This window comes from Microtus oregoni, unplaced genomic scaffold (assembly GCF_018167655.1).
Source record: "Microtus oregoni isolate MIOR12 unplaced genomic scaffold, Mior012 000013F_ref0000133, whole genome shotgun sequence".
NCBI lineage: Eukaryota > Metazoa > Chordata > Mammalia > Rodentia > Cricetidae > Microtus > Microtus oregoni.
The window spans coordinates 2,796,948-2,809,486 of NW_024543072.1; the positions used below are offsets into that span (position 1 = coordinate 2,796,948).

The 12,539-nt window shown below is 37.7% G+C and overlaps 1 protein-coding gene across 5 annotated transcripts in view; it reads right to left on the bottom strand.

The window, feature by feature from the left end:
* Positions 1-12,539, bottom strand: part of Sfmbt1 (Scm like with four mbt domains 1) — a 100,451-nt gene that overhangs the window by 13,456 nt on the left and 74,456 nt on the right. For all 5 annotated transcript variants that reach the window (XM_041662529.1, XM_041662532.1, XM_041662528.1 and 2 more), the window contains 6 exons: positions 11,374-11,456; positions 7,797-7,923; positions 6,563-6,676; positions 4,624-4,666; positions 3,232-3,293; positions 2,454-2,593 (listed from right to left, as the gene is read on the bottom strand). In XM_041662529.1, the coding sequence (XP_041518463.1) occupies positions 2,454-2,593; positions 3,232-3,293; positions 4,624-4,666; positions 6,563-6,676; positions 7,797-7,923; positions 11,374-11,456 (569 nt within the window). The remainder of the gene's footprint in view (positions 1-2,453; positions 2,594-3,231; positions 3,294-4,623; positions 4,667-6,562; positions 6,677-7,796; positions 7,924-11,373; positions 11,457-12,539) is intronic.

A 12,539-nucleotide genomic window follows, 5' to 3' on the forward strand; every position in this document is an offset into this window, starting at 1 on the left:
TCAGAAGAACTGAAAGAACTGTGTCTCTTATCTGATCATAATGCAATAAAACTTAAAATTGACAACAAAGAAATCTCTCTTAAGTACATACGCTCATAGAGATTAACCCACTCAGTACTGAATGATGAACAGGTCAAACGAGAAATGAAAAAGTCCTGGAACTAAGTAACAATGAGAACACAATACAACAAAACACCTGGGGGAAACTCATAGCTCTAAGTGCCTACATTAAAAAAAAAAAATCAGAAAAAGCACAAATAAATTACTAATGATGCAATTCAAGAATTTAGAAAAACAACAACAAATCAAATCCAAAAGATGACAAGAAATAATAAAAATCTGAGCAGATATTAATGAAACTAAAATAAATAACACAAAGAATCAATGAATCTAAGAGCTGGTTACAGACAAGCAAGACTGAGAGTCCTTTAGAATTACAGGCATGCATCACCACTCCCAGCTTTCCAGTGTCCTCTATACAGTGCTCAGGCAGTCTCTGACCAACACCTTTTTTTTAGAAAGAAGGCAACCCATCTGAAGATTTGCTTAGATGAATGATCCCTGAGGAGTCGAAACAATCGTGTGCCAATTTGCCATGCAGCATGGTAGTACCCAGTTTCCACCATGGGTTTGTGCCCTGAGTTGCAGCCACATATGACCCACAGTAAACTGTATACGATTTTGAGGACCCCAGTGAAATCTTTACCATCTACCAACGCATGTGGATTATCTCTGCCTACTGTGCCCATGCTGTACACATTATCCATGGCCTCTGAGTGGCTGTGCCAGTTATCAGATCAGTCCAAGAGATATCACAGAGCTCGTCCTGGCTCAAGCAACTCTTGAAGTAGTCTAATGTCATGTAGGCTGATCTGATCTCACATTATAACAAGTAGAAGGTACATCTTAGTAAGGTAATATGAAAGAGGACTTTCATATATCTTTTATTATAGTATATTGTTATAATTTTCGATTTGTTATTGTTGTTAATCACTTACCATGTCTAACTTATTAATTAAATTTTATCCCCTCCTCAAGCTTATGTGTCAGAATCATGGTCCACAGTATGATGGATTTAGAAGGTGACAGAATTCTTAAGAAGTGAGGCTGAGTGGGAGGTTGCCATGGTTAGGTTTTTTTTTTTTTTTTTTTTTTTTTTTTTTTGGTTTTGCTTTGTTTGTTGGCTTTTTGAGATAGGGTTTCTCTGTGAAACAGTCCTGGATGACCTGGAACTCATTCGATAGATCAGGCTGGCCTTAAACTCACAGACATCCACCTGTCTCTGCCTCCCGAGTGCTGGGATTAAAGGCGTGCACCACAGCCCCACTGCCGTGGTCAGTTTAATTGTGGAAGACTAACACACTGTAAAATAACCTGGGACAGGAGTGTCAGTGAAGAACTGTCTGGATCTGACTTCCTCGTGGGCCCCTCTGTAGGGGGATCATCTTGATTATGTTGATTGATGCAGCCTAAAAGTGAGCAGCACCACTCCCTGGAGTTGGGTTCTGGGTATGTAAAAGGGAGGAAGTGAGCTGAGCACGCCAGTATCCATCCATCATCTGCTCCTCAGCTGTAAAGTGTGCAGCTGTCCCAAGTTTCTGTGGTCTTGACTCCCTACACTGAGGGTTGTAATCAGCATCATAAGGCAAATACCCTTTTCTCCTGGGAACTGGTTTTGTCAGATCTGTCTTTTCCTTCCTTCTTCCTCCCTCCCTCCCTCTCTCCCTCCCTCCCTTTCTCCTTTCCTCCCTCCCTCTTCCTTTTTTTGTGATAGCATCAGCAATTTAAACAAGAGGTCCTTAGAAAAACTGGAAACAAAGCCGGGCGGTGGTGGCACACGCCTTTAATCCCAGCACTCGGGAGGCAGAGGCAGGCGGATCTCTGTGAGTTCGAGACCAGCCTGGTCTACAAGAGCTAGTTCCAGGACAGGCTCCAAAACCACAGAGAAACCCTTCTCGAAAAAACCAAAAAGAAAAACTGGAAACATGACCTCAGGGGGACAGTAGGTTTCCAGTCTTTCTCAAGTTTCTTATTTGCCAACAGACTTCTTCCTCACATGTATAGTCTTCACTATGGTTAGACACAGTCAAGAAAAGCTTCACCACAAGCCAAATCAATAGGGATGCCTGGTCTTGAACTTTTTAGCCTCCAAAACTATGTACTAAATAAACCTCTTTTTCTTCTTAACTAACCTTCCTCAGGCATCTTGTTACAAGAACAAAAAAGATTTAATACAATACATTGGGGGGGGGGGACAGGCTTGTTACTTTTCTCATTTGGAGGCACTATCTGATGTCTTAGAACTGTATTATGGCTAAGAGGGAACTACCATACATGACAGTTACATTTGATTAAACCTATAGCTGTTTATCAGTGGCACATGATTCTCTCCATGGATGAGCCTGGGAGACTCCTGTTTAATTTCCAAGTTCTGTCCTAGGTCAGAACCTTACCTCTCTAAGTACCAGTACACAGTTCCCAGGTCCTACACACTGCGGCAGCTCAGCAATTCTTCCTTTGTTAAGATACGGCCCTGAGAAGCAGCGGTGGTTGAAGTATATCTTTGGACAACAATATTTGCCATTGATCATCACTGGAAATGAAGAAACAAACATTCATTCACACTCTACTCCAGGTCTCCAATGATAAGCTGGGGGTGGCAACCAACCTATACACCATTATATGAGTTTTGAAATTACTTATTTTTTTGTATATGTGGAGTTTGTACATGCTATGCAAGCTTTGAACTACATTCCCAGCCATGTAAATACATATTTTTAAGATTAGCATACTGTCTGACAATGTTCTTAAATATCTTATACTTACTTTTATGCTAATTTATGGAGTTTATCACTATCCTCACTTACATATGTTGATTAATTCCTGGGTAATGTACACAAATCTAGAGGCCCACATTTTTGATAAAAGAAGTAGAGGATCTACTCCATAAATCCAGTAGTCTTGATAGTCAGTTATTTCCAGTTCTTCAATATCAATTATTCAATAATGTATTCTATAGCATTCCTAGAGATGAATGTTGAACATTATCCAGACTTACAGCTTGTCTCCTAAGCCCCACCTTAATTAATACATCAAATACAGAGGGGCTTTTGCTTTATTGTATTCTGAGATAAGAGTCTCACTATGTAGCTCTAGTTGGCCTAAAGTTTTATACAGAACCATTAAAAGGTAACCAAGGATCTCTTCTTCACAATGTCATAAATTCTATACCTGAGTGTGTGGAGTTCAGCTGATTCTTCAGGCCCTCATGGACAGTTCTTGAAGAGAGTATTCTGGATCAAGAAAATAAAGGGGGAAAAAAAAAAAACAGTGAAATTACCTTTAATACCAGCAAAGTCTTCAGGTTAGTTTCCTTCAAAAAACAAATGTGGCAAGTTGTAAATCAAATAGAAGAATGTTCTTAATTCACAACACCTTGTTTTTTTTATTTTAAGTAGAAATTATTTTAAAATGCATACACACAGAGAAACCCTGTCTCAAAAATCAAAAAACACCCCAAAAACCACCACCAACAAAACATGCATAGGACAACTGAGCCAACAATCTATAGACATGTGATTATGTATATAAGTGTATGCATATATATATGTATACATATACATATAAATACACTACAGTTCAGAAATTATAAAACTATATTATAAACCCTGTAAATTTCTTGTGGGATTTTGATTGCTGTTGTTTGAGACAGGATCTTGGCATATATCTCTGGCTGATCTGGTATTTGCTATGCAGCCGGAGAGGGCCTCAATGTACATGGAAGTTTCTGAATGGTCCAGTAGCCATTCAGTCCAAAGAAATACACAGAGGCATGTATTAGTTATAAACTGTTTGGTCTATTAGCTTAAGCGTATTATTAACTAGCTCTTACAACTTAAATTAACCCGTAATTCCTATCTGTATTTAGCCCTGTAGCTTGGTACCTTTTCTCAGTAAGGCATTCTCATTTTGCTTCCTCTGCTTCTTTATAGAACCTAAAAACTTTTGTATTTTTAAGATGCAAGTCAACCACCAATTGACTGTTTCTCAAAGGCTGCGTGTAAGAGTATGCTACAAATAGTTTCCTGATGGGCTCAAAGGAGGAACGTAGCTTTTCTTGTCCAGTTGCTGTTATGTAGATCAAGACACTGTGACAAATCATTCCCTGACTTATAACTCTTGTTCTTCTTTGACAAATACTTCCCTCTTTTATTCAAATGCCTTCAATATCTAAAAGCTAAAAAAAATTAATTTGGGGAAAACATCTTGAAGATATATTTTCCCTTTTGTATATAATAAGAATTTTGTTTGGAGATGAGGGTTTTACTACATAACCCAGGCTAGCCTGGTACTCACTATACAACCTGCCTTAAATGATCCCGCTGAGTCAGCCTTTAAAGAAGCTAAGATTATATGTATACACCACCATGTCTAATATTACAATGCAATTTTAGGAAAGAACTATACTAAGAGAAATATTTAAGCTATCAAATTTGACTTAAAAGTTTATGCTTCCATCTGAGAAAATAACATAAAGGCGATATATTCCCTTAAACAGTTATTTTCTCCTAGATATTCTAAATTGCAAACCTGAACTGTTTAAACATCTATTACATTACTTACTGTTTTTCTGGTTGAACCACTGCAATTTTCCGCTGTTTATGCACTATAAGAAAAAAAAAAACACCAAAAATGTTTTAAAGACAAAGACTTATGCTTGTAATCAGCATATTTGGTACCTGGTTTTATGTAAATAATGAGCAAGTACATTTAAATTAGACTTTAAGTGTTAACATTCAAAGGAACATTTTTCTGGGCTAGGATCGTTTTAGAAAAAGCAACATTTTCAAGGATCACTAGGCTAATCAATACCTACAAATACTTTAACAGGAAAAATAGATACTGAAAAGAAAGGCTGATCTGACGAGGACACTAAGGATCAGTTAATGGAGTAGGAATAGTTTTTAGCATAGTGTTCGGGAAATAAGACATTCATATGTACAAAGCTAGACTTTTGTTTTCACATAAAGCTAGACTTTTAACTTACATCATATATAAAAATAAAAGCAAATTACTAAACAGAGATAAAACTTCAAAACTCTTACAGATGAAAAAAATTCATGGCACTGAATTTGTAGAACCCTTCTTAAATATGACAAGAGTCATGATAAAAGTGTGATAAAAGAGTCAATAAATAACACTGGAATACACTGAAATTAAAAAATGTTATAAAAAGAGAATAGAGGGTTGACAAGATGTCTCAGTGGATAAGGTCACTTGCTACTAAGTCTGACAACCTGAGTTTGATTCCCAACAGCCACTAGGTGGAAAAAGAGAATCAACTCCCAGGAGTTCTCTGACTTCCATATGTGTGCAATGGCATGCACATGTGCACATACAAACATAAATACACACACAATAAATGCAGAAAAAAAGCCCACTATATAACTAAATGAGAGTGAAGGGATTGGAGTGGTGGCTCAGCAAATAAGAGCACTTGTTCTTACATAGACTTAGGAGACAGAGGTAGGCAAATCTGAATTCAAAGTCACCCTGGCCTTCCCACTGAGTTCTAGCCCAGTCAGAGTCTACACTGTGAGACATGGTCACCAATAAAAAAAAAAAAAAGGCTACCTCATTCCAATAGAAGCCAGTTTCTGAGCTGCCCTATGAAGAGATCCATTTGACAAAGAACTTCGACTGCCAATGATCAGCAAAGAACTAAGTTCCTCGGTTCAGTAGCCTATAGAAATGAATTCCTGCTGCTATGGTCTGACTGTACTCTCAAATTAATTCTGAAACCCTACTTACCACAGCAGGAGGTGAGGCAGGTGGTCGTGGTAAAGACAGACCTTTCATGAGTGGGAGTAGTGACCCTATGGAGGGTGCCCAGAGAGTGAGCAGTCTGCATTAGTCTGTGAGGACTCAGCAAGAACATGTCTGGGCTGGAGAGAAGGCTCAGGGTTGAGTACTTGCTCTCTTGCAGAAGACCCTGGTTTAGTTCCCAGCCCTAACATGGTAGTTCACAACCCTCAATAACTGCAGCTCCAGAGACTCTGCTCCCTTCTCATCAACTCTGGGGACATCAGGCACCTACATGATACATATTTATACATGCAGGCAAAACACTAATATACATATGATAAAAAAATTTTAAATCTGAAAAAGGCCTTGTCTAGGAAACAGAAAAGAGATCCTAGTATCTGCTAGCACCCTATCACTTGACTTCCCGTGACAGCAGACACATCACTTTATAGAATTTTGCTATCAAAACCAGAATAGACTAAGACACTTGCCAGTAATCATCTGAGTAAACAAGGGGTGAGTCTTCCCAGTTCAAGTCCTAAGATAATAACTGTCCTGGTGGAATCCTTTATTACAACCTGTGTGAAATCAAGATTACCTAAATTTAGCCTAGACCTCTAAGCTAATAAAAGTTTGCTCCAGTAATTGTCTATACAAAAGGTAATATTTTGATTTTCTCTGAAATGTCTATATTACCATAACCTGTACAAGAGATAATTTGATAAGCAATCCTCTAATCCAGACATAGAAAAAATACCTCGTGCCCGGCGAGGAGTACTGAGAGGATGGCCATTGGTTTCACACCAGCCCAAAGGAAATATATCCATCGACTCCACACTTACAATGAATTCAGGTATAGGTTTCTTCGAACCTGTTAGATTAAGAAAACAAAATTTTAACTATTAAACATCTTTCTTTATAAGTATTTTTGTTTTATGTGATTTGTTTGTTCAGTTTTTGAGACTGGATCTCACTAGGTTAACACAGGCTAGCTTTGAAATCCCCTGCTTCAGCCTCCAAGTGGTAGTACTAAAGGCATTGCACAACCATGCCTAGTCCTACACATTACTTTTTAAACAATACTGTAATAATATAGACACAAATCTCTTAAGCAATAATCTTTCTCATGGAAGTAATATATTTTGATATATAAATATTATGAAAAAATAAGTTGCTTTCTATATATAAATTATAAGAACCAAGAAGGAAGTAAATACACAAATTGACCTTTGGCAAAGGAACAGCAAAGAAGCAACTGGAGCTATAATTGGTGTCATTCATATGGCTAGCAAGTATCATAGACATTTCCTTGAAATAACCAGAATATAAGGGCAAAATATCACATTTACTTTAACTAACTGGACTACTGTCTTGCATTCTTGGAATAAACCTGAATATGGAACAATGAATTCAAATCAGGAAAAGTAACTTGGCAGATGTTGCAAGGATGTCTGCAGTAAATACTGTCCTTGACATCCGTATTACACATCAATTCTATAAATCAGAAACAGAATGCAATCATTTTAAAGACTATCTGGTAGCAGGATTTTAAAAAAGCAGGCTACAAATAATAGCTAAAGCATTGAGGACTTAGATAGCTTCATCCACAAACCTGCCCAATCACTATCACTTTGGGAAAGACAAATCAGGTTGTCTACATTCTACTTGGTTCTATTTTCTTGGGGCAACCAAAATGTTCACCACTACAATAAGTGAGGCAGTTAATGTTACACAAATATATTTTGGTAATTTCAAAATACATGTTATTTTGACTTACCCTTATGAAAATAAAGGACTTTAAAGAGCTTTTATTAACTTTCATTTCTTAAAATTTAAAATCCAAGGACAAAGAGTAAAATATTAGCTTAAAATTTTGGATTTCAAATTATATCATTATTTCCAAGTCCACCAAATCTAACAAGCTACACTACAGTGGTGAGCAGGAAGAGCAAAAAAACGCCACAGGAAACTTGTCAGGCGTGCTGGCCTACCGTCCAGCTGGAGCCACAGGTAGGAGCCTCTCACTGCAGTGATGGTGGCAATGCACACTTCTTCAGGGAGGAGAGGGTTCACGGCCTCCAGTTTCATGTTCTTCTTAAACTGGTGATCAGAAATTGACTAGAAGAAAATCAATGAATCAAATTCATTAATTAGATTAATACTTAGTATTAATTCATGTACTCAACTAGAATGTTTTACAGTGTTTAATCACTAGATTTACAGTAAAGCAATATCTTGTTTTGTTTGTTTTCAAGGAAGCAAAGAGAAAATAAGAGGAAACAAGTTTTGAGATTTAATTGTTTAATTCCTGATAACTCAATAAAATTGCTATTGGTTTTTGAGAGTATAAACTTAGGGCTCTCTAGATGGACTCAGTCGGTAAGGGACTTGTTTGATCCCCAGAACCTATAAGGTAGAAGGCAAAAACAAACTTCCACCAAGTTGACCTCCACATATGTGCCATGACAAGTGCACGTGTACATATTCACACAGAATAAATAAATAAATTTAAAAATAAAGCCATAACCTAACAAAAGACGGCAGGCACAAACTGTTAGCACCAGAACTGATGCACATGGACACAGGAGAAGTGGCCTAAACAAGGTCTGGCTGATCTGCATGTTTCTTCTGTTTTGTTTCAGACAGGTCTCACATAGCCCAGGCTGACCTCTAACTTTTGCTACTTGCAAAGATGAGACCGTTATTCTTGATCGTCTTCCTACCTTCCACCTCCCAAGGGCTGGGATTTCAGGTATGCACCACCACACCTGGTTTATACGTTCTGAGGTCCTAACTCAGGGCTCCATCATGCTAAGCACGCACTCTAAAGAGATGATGAGCTACATTCCCAGTCATGAATTTTTTAAATTAAAAATGTTTTTTTGAGATAGGGGTTTTACTATTGAGAAATGGCTGGCCTCCCATTTACATTAATCCTCCTGCCTCAGCCTCCTAGAGCACTGGAATTACAGATGAGTATCTTCATGCTTGGAGGACCTTTTTCTTTCCTTTCTTTCTCCTTTTTTTTTTTTCAGAAACATTTAAAAAGCATTTACATTATGCCATTATATACTATTACATACCTCAGGGCAACTGTGTCTTTCCCTTCCCTACAGAAAGTGAGATTTATTCTCTGGAAAAGACAAAATACAAGATCTTTGGGCAGGAGGACACAAATAACTGTTAAGGGTATGTGCGTAGTAAAGGCCAAGCCACAGCCTCTATAATGTCAGACAGGGACAGGAAAAGATCTTTTACAGTACTAGGACAATATACAAAGATTTAGTTTTTCTCAATAAGTGGCCCGTGAGATCCCACTCTGTAAGAAAAATTAAGGTTGACAAGCCCCATCCAAACATGCTCAAACTTTCTAACCAGTTTTTTTTGTTTCACTTTCTCATTCTTAAATATAAGCAATAATCTAGAATAATCAGATATTTAAGAATATAAAAGCTACAGACAATACCAGCAATTGGAGAAAACAGCATGCAAGGAAACCTTCACACCAGTGGTGGTACTAATTAGTATCTTCTGGGAGATTTCACACTAAAAGTAAAGAGCTGTTAGAGCTGGGTCTGGTGCACCTTCAATCACAGCACGAAGAGGCAGAAGCAGAGAGATATCTGTAAGGTTAAAGCCTGTCTTGTTGATATAGCAAGTTCCAGGCCAGACAGAAATAGACAGACCCTGTGAAGTCAGTGATGCTGTCTCAAAAAACAAAACAAAACAAAACAAAATAGAGAACTATTCAAAGAGTAGTTCTGAAAAACAAAAAATTAAAAAGTTGGGGCTGCAGAGACAGCTTAAGGCCAAGAGTTCTTGCTATTCTGGCAGAGGATCCAGGTTTGGTGCCAGAATTTACATAGTGGCTAATAACACCCTGCATCTCAATTTCCAAGGGGTCTGATGCCGTCTTCTAGCCTCTGAGGGTACCACATGCCCAGAAACACAAAATACCAAGATTTTAAAAATCATTTTTTAAAATAAAAACTCATGATCCCAGCAATTAGTAAACTGAGGCAAGAGGATTACATGAGACCAAAGACAGCCTTGGGCCTCCAGTGAGCCTGAAGCCAACATGGACTACAGAGGGAGAGTAAATGTCAAAACAAACAAATAAAACAAAAAGACCAACTGTAAAGTTTTGTTTGTTTTTGGAGACAGGGTCTCAGAAATGTATGCAGCCATAGCTGGTCTGGAACTCACTCTGTAGACCAGGCTGGCTTTGAACTCATAGAGATCCATTTGCCTCTGCCTCCCAAATGCTGAGGTTAAAGGCATGTGTCACCAGGCTCTACTGAGATTCTGTATTTTCTATGAGAGGAAAAAAGGCAGGCTATCTGCAACTTTGCATAAAGGGGAGAGAAAAGGCAGGTTCATCTACAAAAAGTTAAAGAGTAATTTTGTCTCATAAAAAAGTCAAGAATAAAATTGTCTTTTTATTTAAAAAAAACTAGAAGAAAGTGAGTAATATTTTTTTAAATTCTGAAGTAATATCCAACCTAACTTTCATATTAAAGCTAAATTTTGAGTATGACAGTAGAGTGAAAATTTCAATATATAGAATTTATTAAAATTTACATAGTCCTTATTACATATTTTTAAGAAGCTATTAAGCAATAGCAGGCACCATCAAAACCCCAAGCAGGGGCTAGAGAGACAGCCAAATGGTAATAGCACTAGCTGTGAAAGCTAGAGGACCTGAGTCCAAATCCTCAGTATTATTAAAAAGCTAGAGATGACGGTGGATGCCTGTAATACCAAAGTTGTGGTGCAGAGAGGCAAGTGGATGTCACAGGCCCTCTGGGAATGTGTCAGCCTATCAGAAACAGGAAGCTTCTCACTTAGTGATAGACTTACCTTTTAAAGACTGAAGAGAAATAAGAAGACACCCAACATCCCCTTCTGGCTGCTGCATGTGCACATGTCTGTCTCTCTATTTCTAACTGTCTCTCTCTCTTACACACAACCAAGTAAGCCAAGAGAGGAGGAAAGAGGCCTTGTGTTACACACAGCAGTAGGGCAAGGGCAACTCTGTGTGGCGGTGACAAGACCAAATGGGAAGCCTCGAAAGCAGCCTTCCCAGGGAGAAAAAATACTAGGAACAGTCATCTTCTTACTGTACTGCCTTCGTGGATTAGTGACAAGATGCTACTAGAAGGTATGGGAAGAACTAGTAATGAACAAAAGAGCATTAACCAAATAGCAACAAAACAGCAATTACTAACATGACAAACATTTTAAAAAGGAAAAAAAAAATCTTAAAATGCTGCAGTAGTGAGCTACTTAAGTTTAGAATCACATAATGTAATGTAAAACTTTAACCCAAACGTCATCAAAACTAAATAGTGATGGTTAAGACAGAAGGGAAGGTAACATGAAATAATTAAGTATTTATTTACTATAATATGTCACCAACATAAGTTTCTAAATTAATACCTCAAAAGAGTGCAGCATATTGTTTTGAAAATAATGAGGTATAAATATAAGAATTACAATGAAAGAAAAAAAGTGGTCACTGTATAAACTGAGGACATGGTCTCTCCAAGGTATGGCTGAGGGTCTCACCGGAGGGAAGCACTTCTGGGGGGCAGCTTCAGCACCACACTGTTTGAGGTAGTCAGCCCAGTCAAAGTCCTGGCTCCGGAAGCCTGCCCAGAAACAGAAGAGCAATGGGTCACACCCAATACGCCTGCCAAAGTGTATCACAACTCCTAATGCTGTTATCTATAGACTTTTATCAATGTGGAGGGGCACGCTATAATACAAACAACAATTAATATTTTTCATGCTAGGGAACTGAACCTAATTTTATAAAACAGAATAACTCTGGGAAAATAATTATGTAATAAAATTAATGAAGTAAGTGTTTAAACTTCCAAACTTCAAGTCAGGTATTTTGTGAGCAGTACTCTGGTGTGACTAGTTACTGACAATTTGCCAAGAGTTTAAAAGAAAAATTAAAAAGACTGAATTTGGTTTCATATATAGAAATTTAGTCTTATTGATTTTATTAGTACTTTTTAACCAGTGAGGACTTTTTGTCGATAAGCTATTTGCTTTCCTTAACACGTCTTAGTTAATAGCAATACAATGTCCTTTTTTTTCCCCTTAAGACAGGGTTTTAAGGGTAATCTGGAACTCATGTAGCTAAACTGACCTTGAACTATTGACAATCCTGCCTCACCACCTCTACCACTTTCCAAGTTCTAGGATTACAGGCATAAAACACCATACCCTAGCTCTGCTGCAATACTCTTAACACTGTTTTCAGATTCATATTCTACAGAATCTGTCTAACAGTCTCAGAAGTAGAGAGAATAGTGGGCACAGGGATGCAGCTGGAGTGGGAGAGTTATTTCTAATGTCCCTTCTATGGTGGACAAAATTAACTGAACATCTCAACACAAAGAAATGGTATTATAGCTGACAGATATGTTCATTACTCTCACCTGTTCATTATACATTGAATATATGCATTAAAATGCTACCCTGTACTCCATAAATATAGTATATGTGTCAATTAAGAAAACATTTTAAAATTCTAAATGTTATGCTATAATCCGAATCATAAATTCAACTCAAGACTAAAATAAACAACTCTCTACTTCAATCTATAAAGGTTCTTGGTAGCTGTACCTCCAAACTAGTATCTAACTCAGCTCCATCTGTGCAGGGTGAGGAGCTACATGGTTGCTGTCCACTTTTATCTAAAATGCTCTGTCTCAGATCTT